Source organism: Cygnus olor, chromosome 28 (genome assembly GCF_009769625.2).
Source record: "Cygnus olor isolate bCygOlo1 chromosome 28, bCygOlo1.pri.v2, whole genome shotgun sequence".
Classification (NCBI taxonomy): Eukaryota; Metazoa; Chordata; class Aves; order Anseriformes; family Anatidae; genus Cygnus; species Cygnus olor.
Genome location: NC_049196.1, coordinates 1,404,361 through 1,419,659, shown reverse-complemented (window position 1 = coordinate 1,419,659; position 15,299 = coordinate 1,404,361). Strand labels below are relative to the sequence as shown.

Here is a 15,299-nt window from a genome sequence, read left to right as displayed (position 1 = left end):
AAGGCAGCGCCTCCCCTGGGCACACACTCACGTCCCGACCCGCTCCGGGCGCCAGCGGCTACGCGCGCCGCAGGGCACGGAGAACCAGGCAGCCGAAGGTTTCTTAAAGCTTTGGGGAGGAGGCGAGTACACATTCGACCTGACAGTGTCCCTTTAGCACAGCATTAGTATTTTTTTTTCTTATTTTTTTATATCTCTTTTTCTTTTTCCGAAACATCAGCATCCATTACAGAACCTAGGAACAGCGTCCACCCCTCCATCTCGCCCCCTACGTTAATATTTTACCGTCGATGCACAAACGGTGGAGGTACATCATTTCACGCCCCTCCACCCAGTATCTGGAGATTGAAAGCAGACCTTTATCGATGCAGAGCACCGGAGCAGCCTGCCCCGGCACCGGCAGCAAACGGCAGCAAACCGAGCAGAAGAGGGTATGTTCCCAGGAACATTATTACGATGAAAATAAAGTCTCCTGTAACTGAAGGGAAAAAAAATCTCAGGCGATTTTTATTGGTATTATCATTATTTTTTTTTTTTGCTGTAGAACTGTCTCTGCCAAGTTGTGAAACTTGCTGGTTCAGTTCTAAATCAGGGTCCAGGATCTGTGAGCAGAAGTCGAGGGGCAGGAAATGGGGAAGCGGTGGTGGTGGGAGAAAAACTCTATATATAATTTATATATACATATATATATATAGGTGCTTGATGAGTTAAGTGCCTATATATATATATATATACACACATATATTTATAGATAGGTATACTGGTACTTGATAGGTTAATCCAACACACATCTTTACCATCACGGCATTTTGGCATCCACAGACTGGTTGAACAAACCTGATGATGTTAAGATGCTGGCTTGCATCTTGTGTGCATTGGCACAGAAGCCAGATTCGAAGCCCGTCCTCTCCCAGTTCCCAATGGTTTAGAAAGTATCTGATTTAACAAAACCAGGAGTCTTGAAATGATTAAAGGATGTTCAACAAGGCAATTCTTTTTTTTTTTTTGTTTCGTTCTGAAAAAAATATAATATATAAAAGTGGCCAACCTCAGGAAGATCCAGGTAAAGGACAGCTGAAGAGGTTTTGGTCCATAAAGAAATACTTTTTCTTCTTTTTTTTTCCCCCCACTCGGTTTTGGGTAACAAAAGTTTTGGTCCAGTTTAAAAACGACGACAACAAAATTATATATATAAACTCGGGGTTCTTTTTTGCTTTCTGTTGGGATGCATGTTGGTTTCATATGGGCTCATTGCCTGTATTGCATGATCGTCTTTCTTAGGTTTTGGTGTGATATATATACTTTTTAAGAAAAGAAAAGCACAATGTTACAAGTGTGTGTGTGTGTGCATGTGTGCACGTGCGCTTGCGTGTTGCATGTAGCTGCAGCTGGCATCACTTGGAAAAAAGGATGAAGAGTGAACTACAGAAACGTGGAAGTCAATACACTCCCCCCACGGATGGGAACTCAGGACTGCTTTTGAAATACCCTGTTAGTGACTCCTGATTCGTCTGATGAACAAATCCCTGCTCGGATAAGGAAAAAAGAACAAAGTTCCAAACTCCATGGTGCTCAGAATAATAAAATAAATGCTAATCGCCCAGTGTGATTCAAATAGGTTCTTCCAAACCTTCTTCAGCTTCACCGGCGTCAGTTTTATTTCTTCTTCGTCTTTTTTTTATTTTCTTTTTTTTGTGGCTTTTTTGTTTTTGTTTTTTTTAGAAAAAAAGGAAAACAATAAAAGTTCTTTAGCTGCTGTGGTTTTTTGTTTAAATCTTTGAGGTAATACAGTTGTGCCCTCGTTCTAACAGGTTCCCAGAGGTTGATGGTGTCTTTTTTATTTTTTTAAATCCCCGACATCCGTTTTCCTTTCTTTCTATTTGTTTCTTTCTGAGCTCCCAGTTGGGCTGTCATCCCCGGGGGGGGAGGAGAGTAGGGGCTTCAGACCAAGATGAAGATTGAACATGGCTGGAGAAGAAAGGCTGGCAGGGCCCTCCCCACATCCCTGCTCCCTTCCCCGTCCGATCGAGATGGCCTGGCTTGGTCAATGCAGAGAAGTCCCAATCTCACCACCAAAAAAAACTGAACTAAACCGCTTTGCTTGCGAGATCCGAGTGTGCGTTCAGAGTACTTGTTTTAAAAAAGACATCGCAGGCTGGAGCATCGTTCGCCCTTCAAAATTTCTGGCTTTGCTATTCATTTTAATTTTATTATTCACTTTTTTTTAAAAAATAACATACATTGCTTGTAAAATAATTTCTTTTTTTTCTTCTTCTTCTTCTTTAAATTAATTTATTCTTTCATTCGTTTGTTCTTCAGATGTCATTATTATTATTATTATTATTATTATCATCATCACTTTTCTTTCCTGGACCCCCCATGCTCCCTTCCTACCCCCCACCCCACCCCAATGCCCTGCTCTGTCTCTTTAGGAAAATATTCTAATGGCCTGAGTGGCTGCAGCGTGACAAACCGGGCACTCCGGATCAGTCCTCTCGCAGATCCTCACGGCACACTCCATGCAGAAGAGGTTGTGGCCGCACGGCACCAGCGCTGCCGTAACTTCGCTTTCGAAACACACCATGCACTCGCGGCTGCTGGAGACAGACGTCCGGGCAGCGGCAGTCGTCCCCAGCTTGGAAAACCCTTGGAGCGGCTCTCCTTGGGACCGCCTGGGGAGACCAGAGAGATTGGGCTCTTGGATGGAGGAGGATGGGGAGCGATGTGAATTTGGGTGGATGGCACCAGTGCTGCTGGAACGCTGCTGTTTCGAGAAGAGCACCGAGACAGGGTTGGTGTTCTCCTGCCCAGCCCACATCGGGGCGCCCGACTCCGGCACCCCATAATACAGATCTTGCTTGTTCACGCCGTAGTTGGGGAAGAGGTAACCATAATTGAAATCGTTTTGGTCATTCAGCCGGGGTGTCTCGTAGACGGGGTCAACGGAGCAGTCGCCAATGCAACCCAGGCTGTTCTGCCGAAAGGTGGAGAGGGGTTTGCAGCCCGGCGCCGGCGTATGGACCCGCCAGGCTTCCGAGTAGCGGTTCTCCATGCCAGAATCAGGGCTGCTGGAGAGGAAGTCATTCTCATTGTTGTACTCCAGGATCTTGCCCGTCCTCACCGCGATGTGGGTCTCGATCTCCTCCCGAGCACGCTCCACATTGCCCGGCGCACCTGTGATTTCAAAGACGGGGTCCCGGTCCCGACTGGGCGTGATGATGTAGGTGTTGGTCTGCTGCTGGATCCGCTTAATGGTGGCGCCCTTGGGGCCCACCACCAAGCCCACCACGCGGTAGGGCACACGCACCCGGATGGTGACTTGCCCTGGCAAGGTGGGAGCGCTGCCAAAGGTGGTGCCGGCTTTGTTGCGGGAGGCCCTGATCATGGAGAAGTGCTCGGCTGCGGAGATGATCTCCCGCCGAGCCATGGCCACATCCTCCCGCCGCCCTGTCACCATGAAGACCGGCTCCTCGCCTCTCACCGGCGTCTTGATGTAGGTGTTGGTCTTTGCCCGCAGGGCTTTGATCTTGCAGCCTTGGGGAAGAGAAGGAAAACAAGGCAGGGAGGTTAGAAAGGACGCCCCTCTCACCACCCTCCCTTCTTCTCAGGAAACCAGGACAAGCCACCTTGTTTCCAGCAGGCTGTGCACCGTGCAGCAGCCACAGCGCAGAGGCAAAACACGAGGGAAAGACCTTTACTCCCTTAACAGGGACAGACAAAATGCCAAAGGTTCCCCCTCACTGCCCCCAGAGAAAGGCATAGCAGGAGTGTCTCCCCCTCCAGGAGCCCCCCTCTTCTGCCATGCCCAGGAGGGTGCTGCCATTTTGTGCGCTGCCCCTCACCATGCAATCACCCTCAGATGCTTCCCCTCAGAAATCAGCCATCCTTCAGAAAACACCCCTCAGAAATTTCCCACCCCCAGGAACCAGGGAGAGCTTGAGACCTCCCCATGGGCCAGCGGTCTCTGTGAGGAAGCCCATCCTTGCCAAGACCTGGGCCCCACCATGTTGCCCCTCAGAGAAGATGGCTGCCCCAGTTGCCCCTTGCCACTATTCAGCGTGCCTCTCGGTACAGGGGCAGGATTCCTCTCTGCATGGAGACTTCTGTCCTAGTGTGGGGCTTTTGGTGTGAATCTGTGGTGCAAGCCAGACTCTGTTCTTGCAGGACAAGCCTGGGGGAAGTGGCAGAGATGCAGCACTTCAGGCTCCCACCTCAGACATTGTGGCACCCCCACTGTCAGCACTGCTGGGGGCTGGCGGGATGCTACCTTTTGCTTTGGGGCTAAAAAAGCACAGAACAGGGCATGGCTGCCCTCCTGCACCGAGGCAGAGCCCTGCCATGGTGCGTGCAGCCCTGCTCCCCACCAAGCGCTGCCTTCTGCTCTTGGCCCCTGCTTTGGGACATCGAACACCAGTGCCGCACGCCTCCCCACCGCAGCGGCCCAGGCGCTCGGACCCTTTCCCAAGATCACTTCCCATGCCATCCACTTGTGATGCCAACACCCACGCCCTGGAGCCCACCAAGCCTATTCCCTCTGCTCCCGACAGCTCAGAAAATGTCTTTCTGCTTTTCCAAAAAAGGCAAGAGACTTTTCAGTGTGCTTTGGCTTCCAAATCTTTTTTTCAGAATGGGGTTTAGAGGCAGCAATGCGACTCCAGGTTCCTAGATGACACTAGGATGCCATCGAGCCACTAAATATTTTTACAGATGTGGCACAGTTTTCTAAACTACTTCTGGAAGCCCTCCCCGCTGCTGCCCCTCTGACCCTGCTCTCCAAAAGCCTCGCTCAGTGCCTGAAGGCATTTTCAAAGCCTGGCACCGAGTTCCCATTCAGACTGGGGCTTCCTCTGTGGGAGGAGGTTTGCTCCAAGCTTGGGTCTCTAAGAAAAACAAAAAAATGTGCTTCTGCAGGGTACTGCATTCCTCCTAGTGAAAATGGAGTTAGGGGAGCATTCTGCCCTGGCTTCCCAAGCACGCAGGTGTCTGGACACATCCGGCTCAATGCTCATGGAGCAAAAAGATCAGGATACTGCGTGAAATCACCCATCCCTGCAACCTCCTCTCCCCAAAATGAGCCCACCTCTTCTCTCCTGCGACCATTTGACACCACCCTAGCTTTCCACAGCACACTATGCCGACATCACACTTCTAACACAAAATGACCTGCCAACGATGCTTCTGTGACCAAGAAATTAAGATTCCTCAGCTGGTAGGCTGGAACATTATTATTTATACACACCCTAATAAATAACAACATCTCTCCCAGCTGGGAGTTTGGGTATGCCACTCACTTAGCGCTGCCACTTATCTGCAGCTCGACTCACGAGATGCGGACTTGTGACATTGGGGTATTTGCAGGAACATAACGATCCCACCACTCCCTATCATTAGCAAGAATTGAACCCTGCACCTTCAGCGATAAAAACAGAACCTGGTGCCGCTACAGATGGCAGGAATATTTCTCCAAGCTCGCAGCGGTGGCATGCGCCACGCGCGGTTCAACCAATAGATACAGCTGCACGAAGCAGAGGCAGCCAGCCCGACGGGTCGCACTCCCTCTCGCAACACCACGCGGGCACTGGAGTGCAGCCTCATCCAACAACGAAACCTCCCGGCACAGCTTTGAACCCCCCCTCCCCTCATTTGTCAGAGGGTTTTGCCACGGGTGTAGAAACACAGGACGTGTGCAGGCAAATCCTGACTTTGCTGCAGACTCCCAGTGCAACTTTTAACTCCTCAGAGTTACTTCGGCTCACTGAGCCTCGGTCCCCGGTTTGTAAAATGGTGAGAATAGCTGTCTCTTGCTCTGTGTTACCGCAAAACTTCCTGTAACAATTAGCGTGGTGATGCTGCTGCATTAAACACATCTCTAAGCCACTGATTTCACGCTCCTGGGGAATGGAAACGCAAGATCTGACACAGAAAGAGCCAGGCAAATCCTGAAAGTCCAAAGCAAATCCAGCCCCTACCAGTCTTGTGTAGCCAACACGTTGCTCCCCATGGAGCTTGCACCCTGAAGTATATCTGCAATGCTTTGCTTAGCAAAGTTTTTAAACAGTTGATGTGGACCAACGGCTACCTACAGCGGTGTGTTATTAGTACTTGGGAAACTCGGTCAAAGAACAGGACCTGACCGTGCTAGGCATGACATAACTGTAGGATAAAAACATGCACACGAAGTAAGAGAATAAAGGCTCCCCCAGGGAGCCTATGGAGGGCAGGATAAAATTGTATGGGGTTACCTGCATCCTCCACAACCCCAAGGCAGGCTGGGCTGCTCCTGGCCTGTCCTGGGCAGACGCATGCCTGCTCCACATCTGTGACTCTGGCTCCAAAGATGGAGATTCCATCTTAGGAAGATTAACCAAGATGCCACCATTTCCCCAGGGATATCACCGAAGCGTCACATGGAAAGAAATGGGGGTGTTAGCAACAAGCATCCACGCTGGAGATGAGTCCTGTGCGCTACTGAGGACTGAGGCAGGGTTTGCTGAATTCCCCCATGACCCACGTCCTGCCTCCTAGGACCACGAGGCTGGCTCTCGCTTGAACAAGGACCGTAGGTACACGTTCGTCAGGGCTGGGCGCGGGGTCGGCGTTTTTTAAGGCATGGGACAATGCCCATGTGTGGGGGGAGAGGGATGCGAGCCCCGCATCACAGGGAACAATCGAGGAGGTGACACGGAGGGTCAGGCAAGCAGAGCAGTGACAAAGGACAGGGGCTCCACGCTGGGGACAGATGGAAGGGAACAGTGGCAAGGAATACACATGAATGAGGGCAAGCGTCAGCGAGTTACATGAGCTGGAGAGGGTGGGAGGGAGCCAGGGATGGAGGAAAGGTGATGGAAATGGAGGGGAGAGGCAAGCTGTGATCCTGCAGGGCAAGGAGGAGAATTAGTGGTGTGGAGGCCAAGGGAAGACACCCCAAAGAGGCAAACGGGAGACGGGCGAGGAGAGAGAACGGCAAGACAAGGGGAGGGAAGATGGAGAAACGGACAAAAGGACGCATGGTGCAGTCGATGGTGTGAGAAGCAGGGGGAGGAGGAGGGAGGGTCTCTGTGCAGGCCTGCAGACAGGAAAGCCAGCTTTGCGGAGGCAGACAGATGGGGGATCCTGCGCTTAAAAACTGGAGAAAATAACCCCACAGGAAATGAGACCAACTCCATCAAGACCAGCAGGTTCAGTGGCCCAGATCTCCTGCAGCTCTAAATTGGCGCAGACAACCGGCCAAGCCGTAAGCAGCGCAAATCCAGATAACTCCACCAACTTCCAGGAGGGCTGCACTGATTTACATCAGCTAAAATCAGGCTGCGCTGCAATCTGATGTAGCCGCTCACTGCCACGGCTCCTTGCCTATCCCAGCCCCAACCCCGACCTTGCCGCACACCGCAAAATAGGGGCTGAGCTCTCTGACACCGCTCTTCTTCTGATGGAGCGTGCCAAGATCAGAATATGGCCCTTCATGTCCTGGTCAGATCAGTAGCACAGTCTAGTGTGCTTTTTTTTTTTTAAAAACGAAATCTGCCCTGTGTGTTTTTTTAATGAAAGGCTTTCTTTGTGCGTAACAGAAATTTGGAAACAACATGCAACAAACTGCTTTGCTTGGTAGATTATTAAAAAGCGGAGAGAACTGCTTAGTAGGTGGTGTTAAAAATGTAAAACTAAGAGGAGAAAAGGACCTGTAGGAACTATAATAATGTGTAACTTTGCTGTAGCATTCTACTCTTTAAGGCAGTGTGCAGACATCAGCTAATTGATCCCTGGCAGACTCCTGCCAGTTAGATTTTTATATTAGAGAATTAAGCTCTTTCTTGTGTTTCCACTACCTAGCTTCTATTATTCTGTTTTTTTTTTTTTGCCCGTAACACAGATCCCAAAGCATTTTGCGAAGGAGGCTCGTATGATTATTTCCTCCCCCCACCCCTTTTTCTTTTTAACTTCGGTTAACTGACTGCCAATTGACTCAAAGTAAATGTGTTTGCAAATTACCCTAGCAAGCCACAAGCGTTAACTTACAGGAGCAAACCCTAGAGGGCTGCCGAGCCTCCGGCACCCAGACCAGTTACCTAACTGGAATGAGCCCACACAGCACTAGCTCTGGCTACAAATAAATAAATCTGGTCTAGACGTTGCCAAACTGGAGACGGGGGCAAGTCAGGGGGTGATTCAGATGCAGAGCCAAATTCTCCTCTCTGTTTACCCCTGCATTAGGGGTAAACAAATCCATCAAAACTAACAGGGAAGGCTTAAGGAGCTCGAGCCACCTTGCCAAGGCAACGAGGGTGTAGGATACATCCAACCTGACTGCCGTCTACTTTGCGAACGGACTCATTCGAAACCTCTCCTCACTCGGAGCGGCCTGAAACCAATGTGGTTCCGTGGGACCTCGTGGTTTACACCAAGGCTCCCGTGCGCTGCTCTGGCAGTGGCAAAAGGCCTTCGAGCAGCTCCAAACCTTGCACGTGCCCCCTGCACGGGGCAAATGCCAGCAGGAGGACGGCGCGATGAAAAACCCAGGCGTGGCCACCATCGGGAATTTTACCCCAGTGTAAATTCAGGGTTAAACCCACAGACACCCTTCCCATTGCCGCTGCTGGAAGGCCGGATCCTGAGCATGTGCACGATGCCACTGATGCAGCCTGGAAGGATCTGACCTGGCATCAGCTGGCACACCTCCTGCAGCCCTTGCACGGGCTTCACCTACAGCAGACAGCCCCGAGGTCATCTTCTCGGCTCTTAGACACACCACAGAAATCACTCCGGGTCCCTGAATTTCTTGTTTTTGTCAGACACGAGACCAGCTCTACAGACAAAAGATTTTTAGTCCTCTTCTCATTTACACTGAGGCTCCTTCACGCTGCTCGGGCGTAAGTTACACCTGTAAATACCCAACTTCGGACATTCTGACATTGCCGGTGTGGTATTAAAGAGCCTAAGGGCAAATTAGGACTTTGTCTTTTTTTCTGTTATCATCATCATAAAATTAAAGGACCATAAAATCAGCAACCATCCAATATCTCTGGTAAGGTGGGGCATTCTTTTCCCATTTAAGATGAAAGCCATGTTAAAAGACAAGCACACAAAGAACATCACAAATACACCGTCCTGAATATCTGTGGGGTAAGATTTTGCTGCATTGAAAATCTGATGAAAGTGGTGTCAAAAAACACCAGCGCACACAAAAGGACCACAAACAAACAACTAAATCCCTTCACATCGAGGTTTTATTGCACTGATGATGCAAGTTGTGTTTACAAGGAGGGGAAAAAAAACAAAAAAGAGAAACCAATATGCCAGGAAAAAAGCAACTGCCTCATTTTGGTGCGGTGATTTTACGTAGCGATCAAAGTTGTGTTATAAACAGAAAAAAAAGAAAAAAACACATACAAAAAAAAAAAAAAAGGTGAAACGCACCATGGAAAAAACAACGCGACCCCGCAGCGGCAGACCCCACCAGCCCGTCCGCCACAGACAATCACCGCCTTGTTGTGTGGCGGGGGGGGCGGAACGGTGCCGAAGCCCCCCCAGGTCTTGGCATCGCCACGCCGCACCGGGGTGGGTGTGTCCGCGGCCCCCGCACGCCACGATCCCGCCGCGGCACGCGTGGCGCCGGACGGCTCGTGGGGGGCACGGCGGGTCGGGGGCTGCCAGACAAAGGCAGCGCAGGGGGGGCAGCACAGTGGGGGGGCAGCGCGCTCCCACTGCCCTAGATTCGGGGCCGGCCGGGCTCGCGCGGGCATCCAGCAGCCGGATCTCGGGCGCGGAGCGCGCACGTCTCCCTGGAAAATTCCCTTTGTCTCTCTCCCAGACCCATTTTCTCCTCCCACCTCCAGTTCAAACCGCGCAAAGTAGATCCCGCTCCGCACTTTTTCCCCGGTGTAAATTCAGACGGATTCTCATTAACACTTTCGAAACAGGCTGCCACCGCCTGCAGTCCCGCTCTCCCGGCGAGGCCCGTCTCCGGCTGCTGGAGCGCCGTAACGGAGGGCTGCTCCGGGACCCCGCCGGGCCGGATGGATGGCGTTCGCCCCGAGCTTTACGCAGCCAGCAGCCGCCAGGATCTGACCCCCTCGCTGCCTCTCGGATGCTGTACATCCACCTCCACATGGTGGGTGGGGGAGCTGCAGTCATCAGACTTCCTCAATGGGAAAGGCTTCCTTGGACTATTTTTAAATGCTGGAAGCGTTGGAGCATGTTTGGAGCTACACAAAGAGCCCAATCACCTGGGGTTAGTGGGGCCTCTTGTTATTTGACTTCACCTTGCCAAGAAAGAGCAACTTATGTTAAGCTCCTCTCTCGCGTAATCTCATTCCTGTTGACAGCGGGGCTAGTTAGAGCAGGCTGGGAGATGCTTCACCAAAGGGTGGCTCTGGGTGCAGGTGACAATGGGTGCTGCCACCAACGCCAGGTGCAATGCTCTCCGAGGGAACGTATCCGCCAGGAGCGGGCGGCTTTGCCCCGCTGTGCTCCGACCAGCGGAAAGCCAAACTGACCCAGCACCTTCTCCCCACGCCTGCACAGCCCAAGTGCACAAAGAAACGGGACCCAACCTCAAACGCGCTTCCCTTCGAGTCCTGCAGCCTCCTCCCTGGCTCTGTTGACAACGGTCCAGTTTGCCAGAGGGAGCAGATTTAGCCCTGGCAGCAGAGCGAGAGCTGTGCCTTCGCCACGCTGATCCACACCTCCGCTGATTTCTAGGAAGAACCTGGATGTCTTGGGGGCTGGGGATTTCTGCTTGTTTTTAAGTTCTCGGTCTGAAAGGCCAAAGCATGACACCTTCGCACATCCTCCGCCCTTCCCAGCATTGCTCCCCTCTCCGCTACAACCACACCCTTGGGTTGCAAAGGACAAGGTTCTTGCAACCCCTCTGCCCCATCACCTCCAAGACACTTTGGTGCTTTGTCTTTACACCCTGGCAAATCGACCTGCACAGCTCCGATGACAGGCACGGTCCCGGGGAGGGGGCTGTAGGGAAGGTGCCCACAGCAGGAGGTGGCAAGTGAAACGTGGGTGCCACCAAGCACCCCGGAGCACCCTGCAGACCCCGACGGCTCCAGAACCTACATCACGCTCACGCCACGCAGCCACCTGCGCGATATGTCCCCACTCCTTGCCCTAGTGGATAAAATGGGGCACACCTGGAGGCCACGGCTCCGCCGCCAGCCAGGGAAGGGGAGCTACTGCCAACCACGGGCAGGGCAGTGTGGTCCCATGCCAGTCAAGGGAACTTTTTTATCCCTGTCCCCTCACCTTTCCCTTTCTGGTGTCTTCCCCTTTGCTCCTGCTCCCTGGCACTGGCCGCCCTGGGAGGAGCGGCTCCCGGTGGGCCAATTCCCCCAAAGTGCCCCTTTTTGGGGCTCCACGCTGTCCCGATAAGAGCCCCCATGCTTCCCGGCAGGCGCTCGTGCCACCGAGGAAGCGCTGCTTGAATTCGGTGCCAAACCCAGCACTGCTGCAAACCCAGACGAGGTCTCCAGCCAGTGATCGGCTCCGCAAGGGCACGACGGCCGCTCCCGGGGCACGCCGGAGCTGGCAAGCTCAGGCCGAGCTCCTGCAGCATCCCCCAGCCAAAGAAGGGTCCCCCCCAACCAAAACCTCTTCGCAAGTCACACTTATGGCCATCCCAACTAAAATACCCGGGGCTGAGCCCCGTTTACACCAAGGTGCCTGCACACAGCTCCAGCAAAGCACAGGGCAGTCTTCGAGCAGGTGGAAATCGCGTTGCCAGAGGCACACCAAGGGACCCCATGCCCAGGTCCAGGCCACTCACGTGCGCTCGTGCCAGCAAGTTACACTTTCAGAGGTGGAAAACATTTTACAATAACACGAATGGAGCGGCTCATCAGATCAAAAAATACGAAGTTAAAGAAAAAGCTCAACCCTGTTATCGATCAAAGCCCCAAAACGATTTTTATTTTAATAACACTTTTTTTCCCCCTCCTCTTTTCCAAGATGTTCCTCACCCTATTCACCAGTACCCTCAAACCACTCACTTCCCCAGAGAGCCAGCTCACACCTCCCCATCTGCAGCATCACCGGGGGTGCTGAGCCCCAGCCAGGCGGCTGGCAGGGCACAGGATTTGGCCCCCAGGGATGGCGCCAGGTCCCTGCAGCGTCCGCACCCAGCTACGTCGGCGAGGCGGCCGGCACAGCCCAGCCTCCCGACAAAACGAGACCCGGGAGACACGGCTGAAGGCCTTTGAAAATAACGAGTGGTGTCCAGGATGGCTGCTGGGGTGCAGAGCTGCGGCTGCCTGGGCTCTGCCGAAGCACCCTTGGGTTCCAGCAGCACAGGATCTGGCCCGCCGAGCCCTGTCGCGGGGCGCAGCCTGACCCAGCCAGGGCTCTGGCTGCTAACGCTTCCCAGATGTGGGAAAACCCTCACGCACACGAAAAATGGTGGAAGAAACCCAGGTCTCCATGTCCGCACACACCGCTGCCTGCCGAGCAAACCCAAAAAAAAAACCCTGGCACCTGAGGTCGGGGCAGCGGCGAGGCCCAGGGGGGAGCAGCGGGGGCACCTCCCGCATCGCCCAGCGTCTCCCCCCCACGCCGCCCGCCGAAGCCCGTCTCTCTCCCAACTTTAGGGAACAAAGGGGGCCTGATTCTCCACGGCCGTGCCCCCGCCGCGCAGGACTGCTGCCAAAACCCCCTGCCCAGGGGGTTTGGCCGTGCCCTCGCCCCTGCCCCAGCCCTTGGCACGAGGCGGGGATGGAAAACCAAAGCAGGACACCTCGCCGCCGCCACACAGGGCTCGGGGAGCGGACGGCGGCCCCCACGCCCCCGCCATCCCCGGCTTCGTCCCCGGGCGAGCCGAGCCACCGGAGGCCCCATTGTTCCCGGAACGCGTTCCGGCCCAGCGACGCGCGGCCATCAGCCCGTTCGCGCCCCTCGGGTCCCCGGCTGGCGGCAGCGGCCTCACCCAGCCGCCGGGTCCCCCCCCCCGCTCCCCTCTGCCACCCCAGCGGCGGGGCTGCAAAAAAAAAATCCTCCCAGCTCAGGCAATTTCAATTCCCAACCCAAGAGGAAGCATCTGGATTTGGAGCCGCAGTCTCTGCCCGTCACACTTCCAGAGCGTCAAGTTACTTGCTTAGAGAGAGAGAGAGAGAGAAAAATCCCACTCAGCCACACTATTATTATTTTTTTTCTCCCCCTCTGCAAGCGACACAAACTTCTCTCGCCAGCCCCGAGCCTCAGCCCTGCAGTGGCTCCGCGCCGACCCCCCTGCACCCCCCACTCGTGGAGCCGGAGCGGTGGGCGAGGGGTGACTTCAGAGTGGGTGTGGTGTGTGTGTGTGTGTGTGTGTGTGTGTATATATATATATATATATATATATATATAATTTTTAAAGCCCTCCTCCATTCCACCTCGCTCCGAACAGAGCCGCGAGGAGAACAAAAGCATCACTGTCACGGAGCGGGGCCGGGCGGTTGGCGGCTGATGGCAAGGGGGGACGGGGACACCCCACTCGGGACGGGGTCCTGCGTCCCACGGCGGGGTCCCCGCTTGTCCCCTGGTGCCAGGACGAGTTCAACTTTCCTTAATCCTCTCCTGGGGGCCTCGCTAGGCCCGGGGGCTGCCGCCCGGCCCGGCAAACCCTCCCCAACCACACCCCCTCGCTTCCACGCCGAGCCCAACAAAGGGGATTTTTTCCTCCCCGTTCCATCCACGACCCCCTGCCTCCCCCCTTGCCGCTTTTAGCCCGGCTTTTTCCTTTCGGGGTTCAGGGCGCAGCGACACGGACACGCGTGGGCATCCCCACGCGCTCCCCATCACCCCTCCACCGGGGGTGGGGAAGGGGGGGGCTCAGCCCCGGCTCCCCGCTGTGCCCGGGTGCTCCCGGGTCGCCCCTTCCCCTTTGTCCCCCCTTCGGGGCTGGCCCGGCTCGGCTCGGCTCGGTTCGGACAATGGCAGGGGGAAAAGCGGTGCGGGGAGGGGGGAAGTTCGCGGTCCCCCCCTTTTTAAGCGGGGCGCTCCCGGTGCTAAAGGGGGTGGGGGGGGAGGGGGTGTTGCACGGTGCCTCCCGACAAAAGGGGAGTCCTGGCTAAAAAGGGGGTCCTGGCCAAAAAGGGGGGTGCTGGCTAAAAAGGGGGGGTCCTGGCCGAAAAGGGGGGGTCTTGGCCGAAAAGGGGGGGGGTCCCGGCCAGAAACGGGAGGGTCCTGGCCAGAAACGGGGGGTGCTGGTCATAAAGGGGGGTCCTGGCCAGAAAAGGGGGGCTTGGCCAAAAAGTGGGGGCGTCCTGGCCGAAAAGTCGGGGAGTCCCGGCCATAAAGGGGGGTGGGCCTTGGCCGAAAGGGGGGTCTTGGCCATAAAGGGGGGGGTGGTCCTGGCCATAAAGGCGGGGGGTCCTGGCCATAAAGGGGGGGGGGGGTCCTGTCCCGGCTCCCCCCGGCTTTGCTCACCTTGCCTCCCCACGATCTCAGCCACGTGTTCGGAGCTGGGCACCGGCACGCACTCGGTGGTGTTGGAGCTGCTTTTGAGCCTCAGCTCGGCCTCCTTGTAGAGGGCGCACAACTTGGGCTCCGCCGCCCCGGCGCTGGGAACCGGGGGACCCTTCGGGGCCGGGGGCGGCGGCGGAGGCGGCGGCGGCGGCGGCTGCTGCGGCGGCGGCGGCGGTGGCGGCGGCGGGGGCTGCTGCTGCTGCTGCTGCTGCTGCTGCTGCGGGTTATTGTTGTTGTTGTTGCTGTCCTCCACCAGCACCACGGCGGCCGAGGAGGAGGAGGAGGAAGGCTCGCCTAGCCCCAGCAGGCAGAGCTGGTCCAAAGCGAGCTGCAGCGCCCGGTCATCCTCCAGCAGCGCTCTGTCTTTGCCGCTCCCACCGAAACAGCCTAAATCGCCGAAACCCCCGTTCCTTTCCATTATCCCTGGTACTACCAGGCTAGGCATGGCTAACAAAGACTTGAGAGGGGGGTTGGGTGGTGGTGGTTGGTTGGGGAGGGTGGGGGGGGTGTGAGAGAGAGAGAGAGAGAGAGAGGGAGAGGGAGAGAGAGAGAGAGAGAGAGAGAGGAGGGGAGTGGGGGGGGGGGGGGACACACAAAGAGCTCGGGAGGGGAAAAAAAAAAAAAAAAAAAAAAAAAAAGGCAGAGGGAGAGAAACAGAGAGAGAAAAGGACCCTCCGCCCACCTCCCCTCCGCCTGGCCAAGCCCCTTTCTCTCTGTAACCCGAGCCCAGGCACTTCCAAGCCCGCCGGGGTCCCCCCGCCGCCGCCTCCGCCCCCGGCTCCCAGCCGCCGCCGGTGCTCGGAGGGGCCGGGGGGCGCGGAGCCCCGCCGGAGGGGGGGGGGGGGGTTGCGGGGGGA

General features: G+C 55.4%; 1 protein-coding gene across 2 annotated transcripts; it reads right to left on the bottom strand.

The window, feature by feature from the left end:
* Positions 1-199: 199 nt before the first annotated feature.
* On the bottom strand, positions 200-14,927 carry MEX3A (mex-3 RNA binding family member A). 2 transcript variants are annotated; one of them, XR_005814928.1, is made up of 3 exons: positions 14,404-14,927; positions 838-3,534; positions 200-478 (listed from the first exon to the last, which is right to left on the bottom strand). XR_005814928.1 is itself a non-coding variant. In XM_040538920.1 (2 exons), exons 1-2 carry the CDS (start codon positions 14,885-14,887, stop codon positions 2,429-2,431), a joined length of 1,590 nt encoding a protein of 529 aa, XP_040394854.1. In that variant the 5' UTR covers positions 14,888-14,927; the 3' UTR covers positions 200-2,428. The 2 variants fall into 2 exon arrangements, 1 of the variants encoding a protein (XP_040394854.1); XM_040538920.1 differs by having other exon boundaries at positions 200-3,534.
* Between the last annotated feature and the right edge of the window lie 372 nt (positions 14,928-15,299).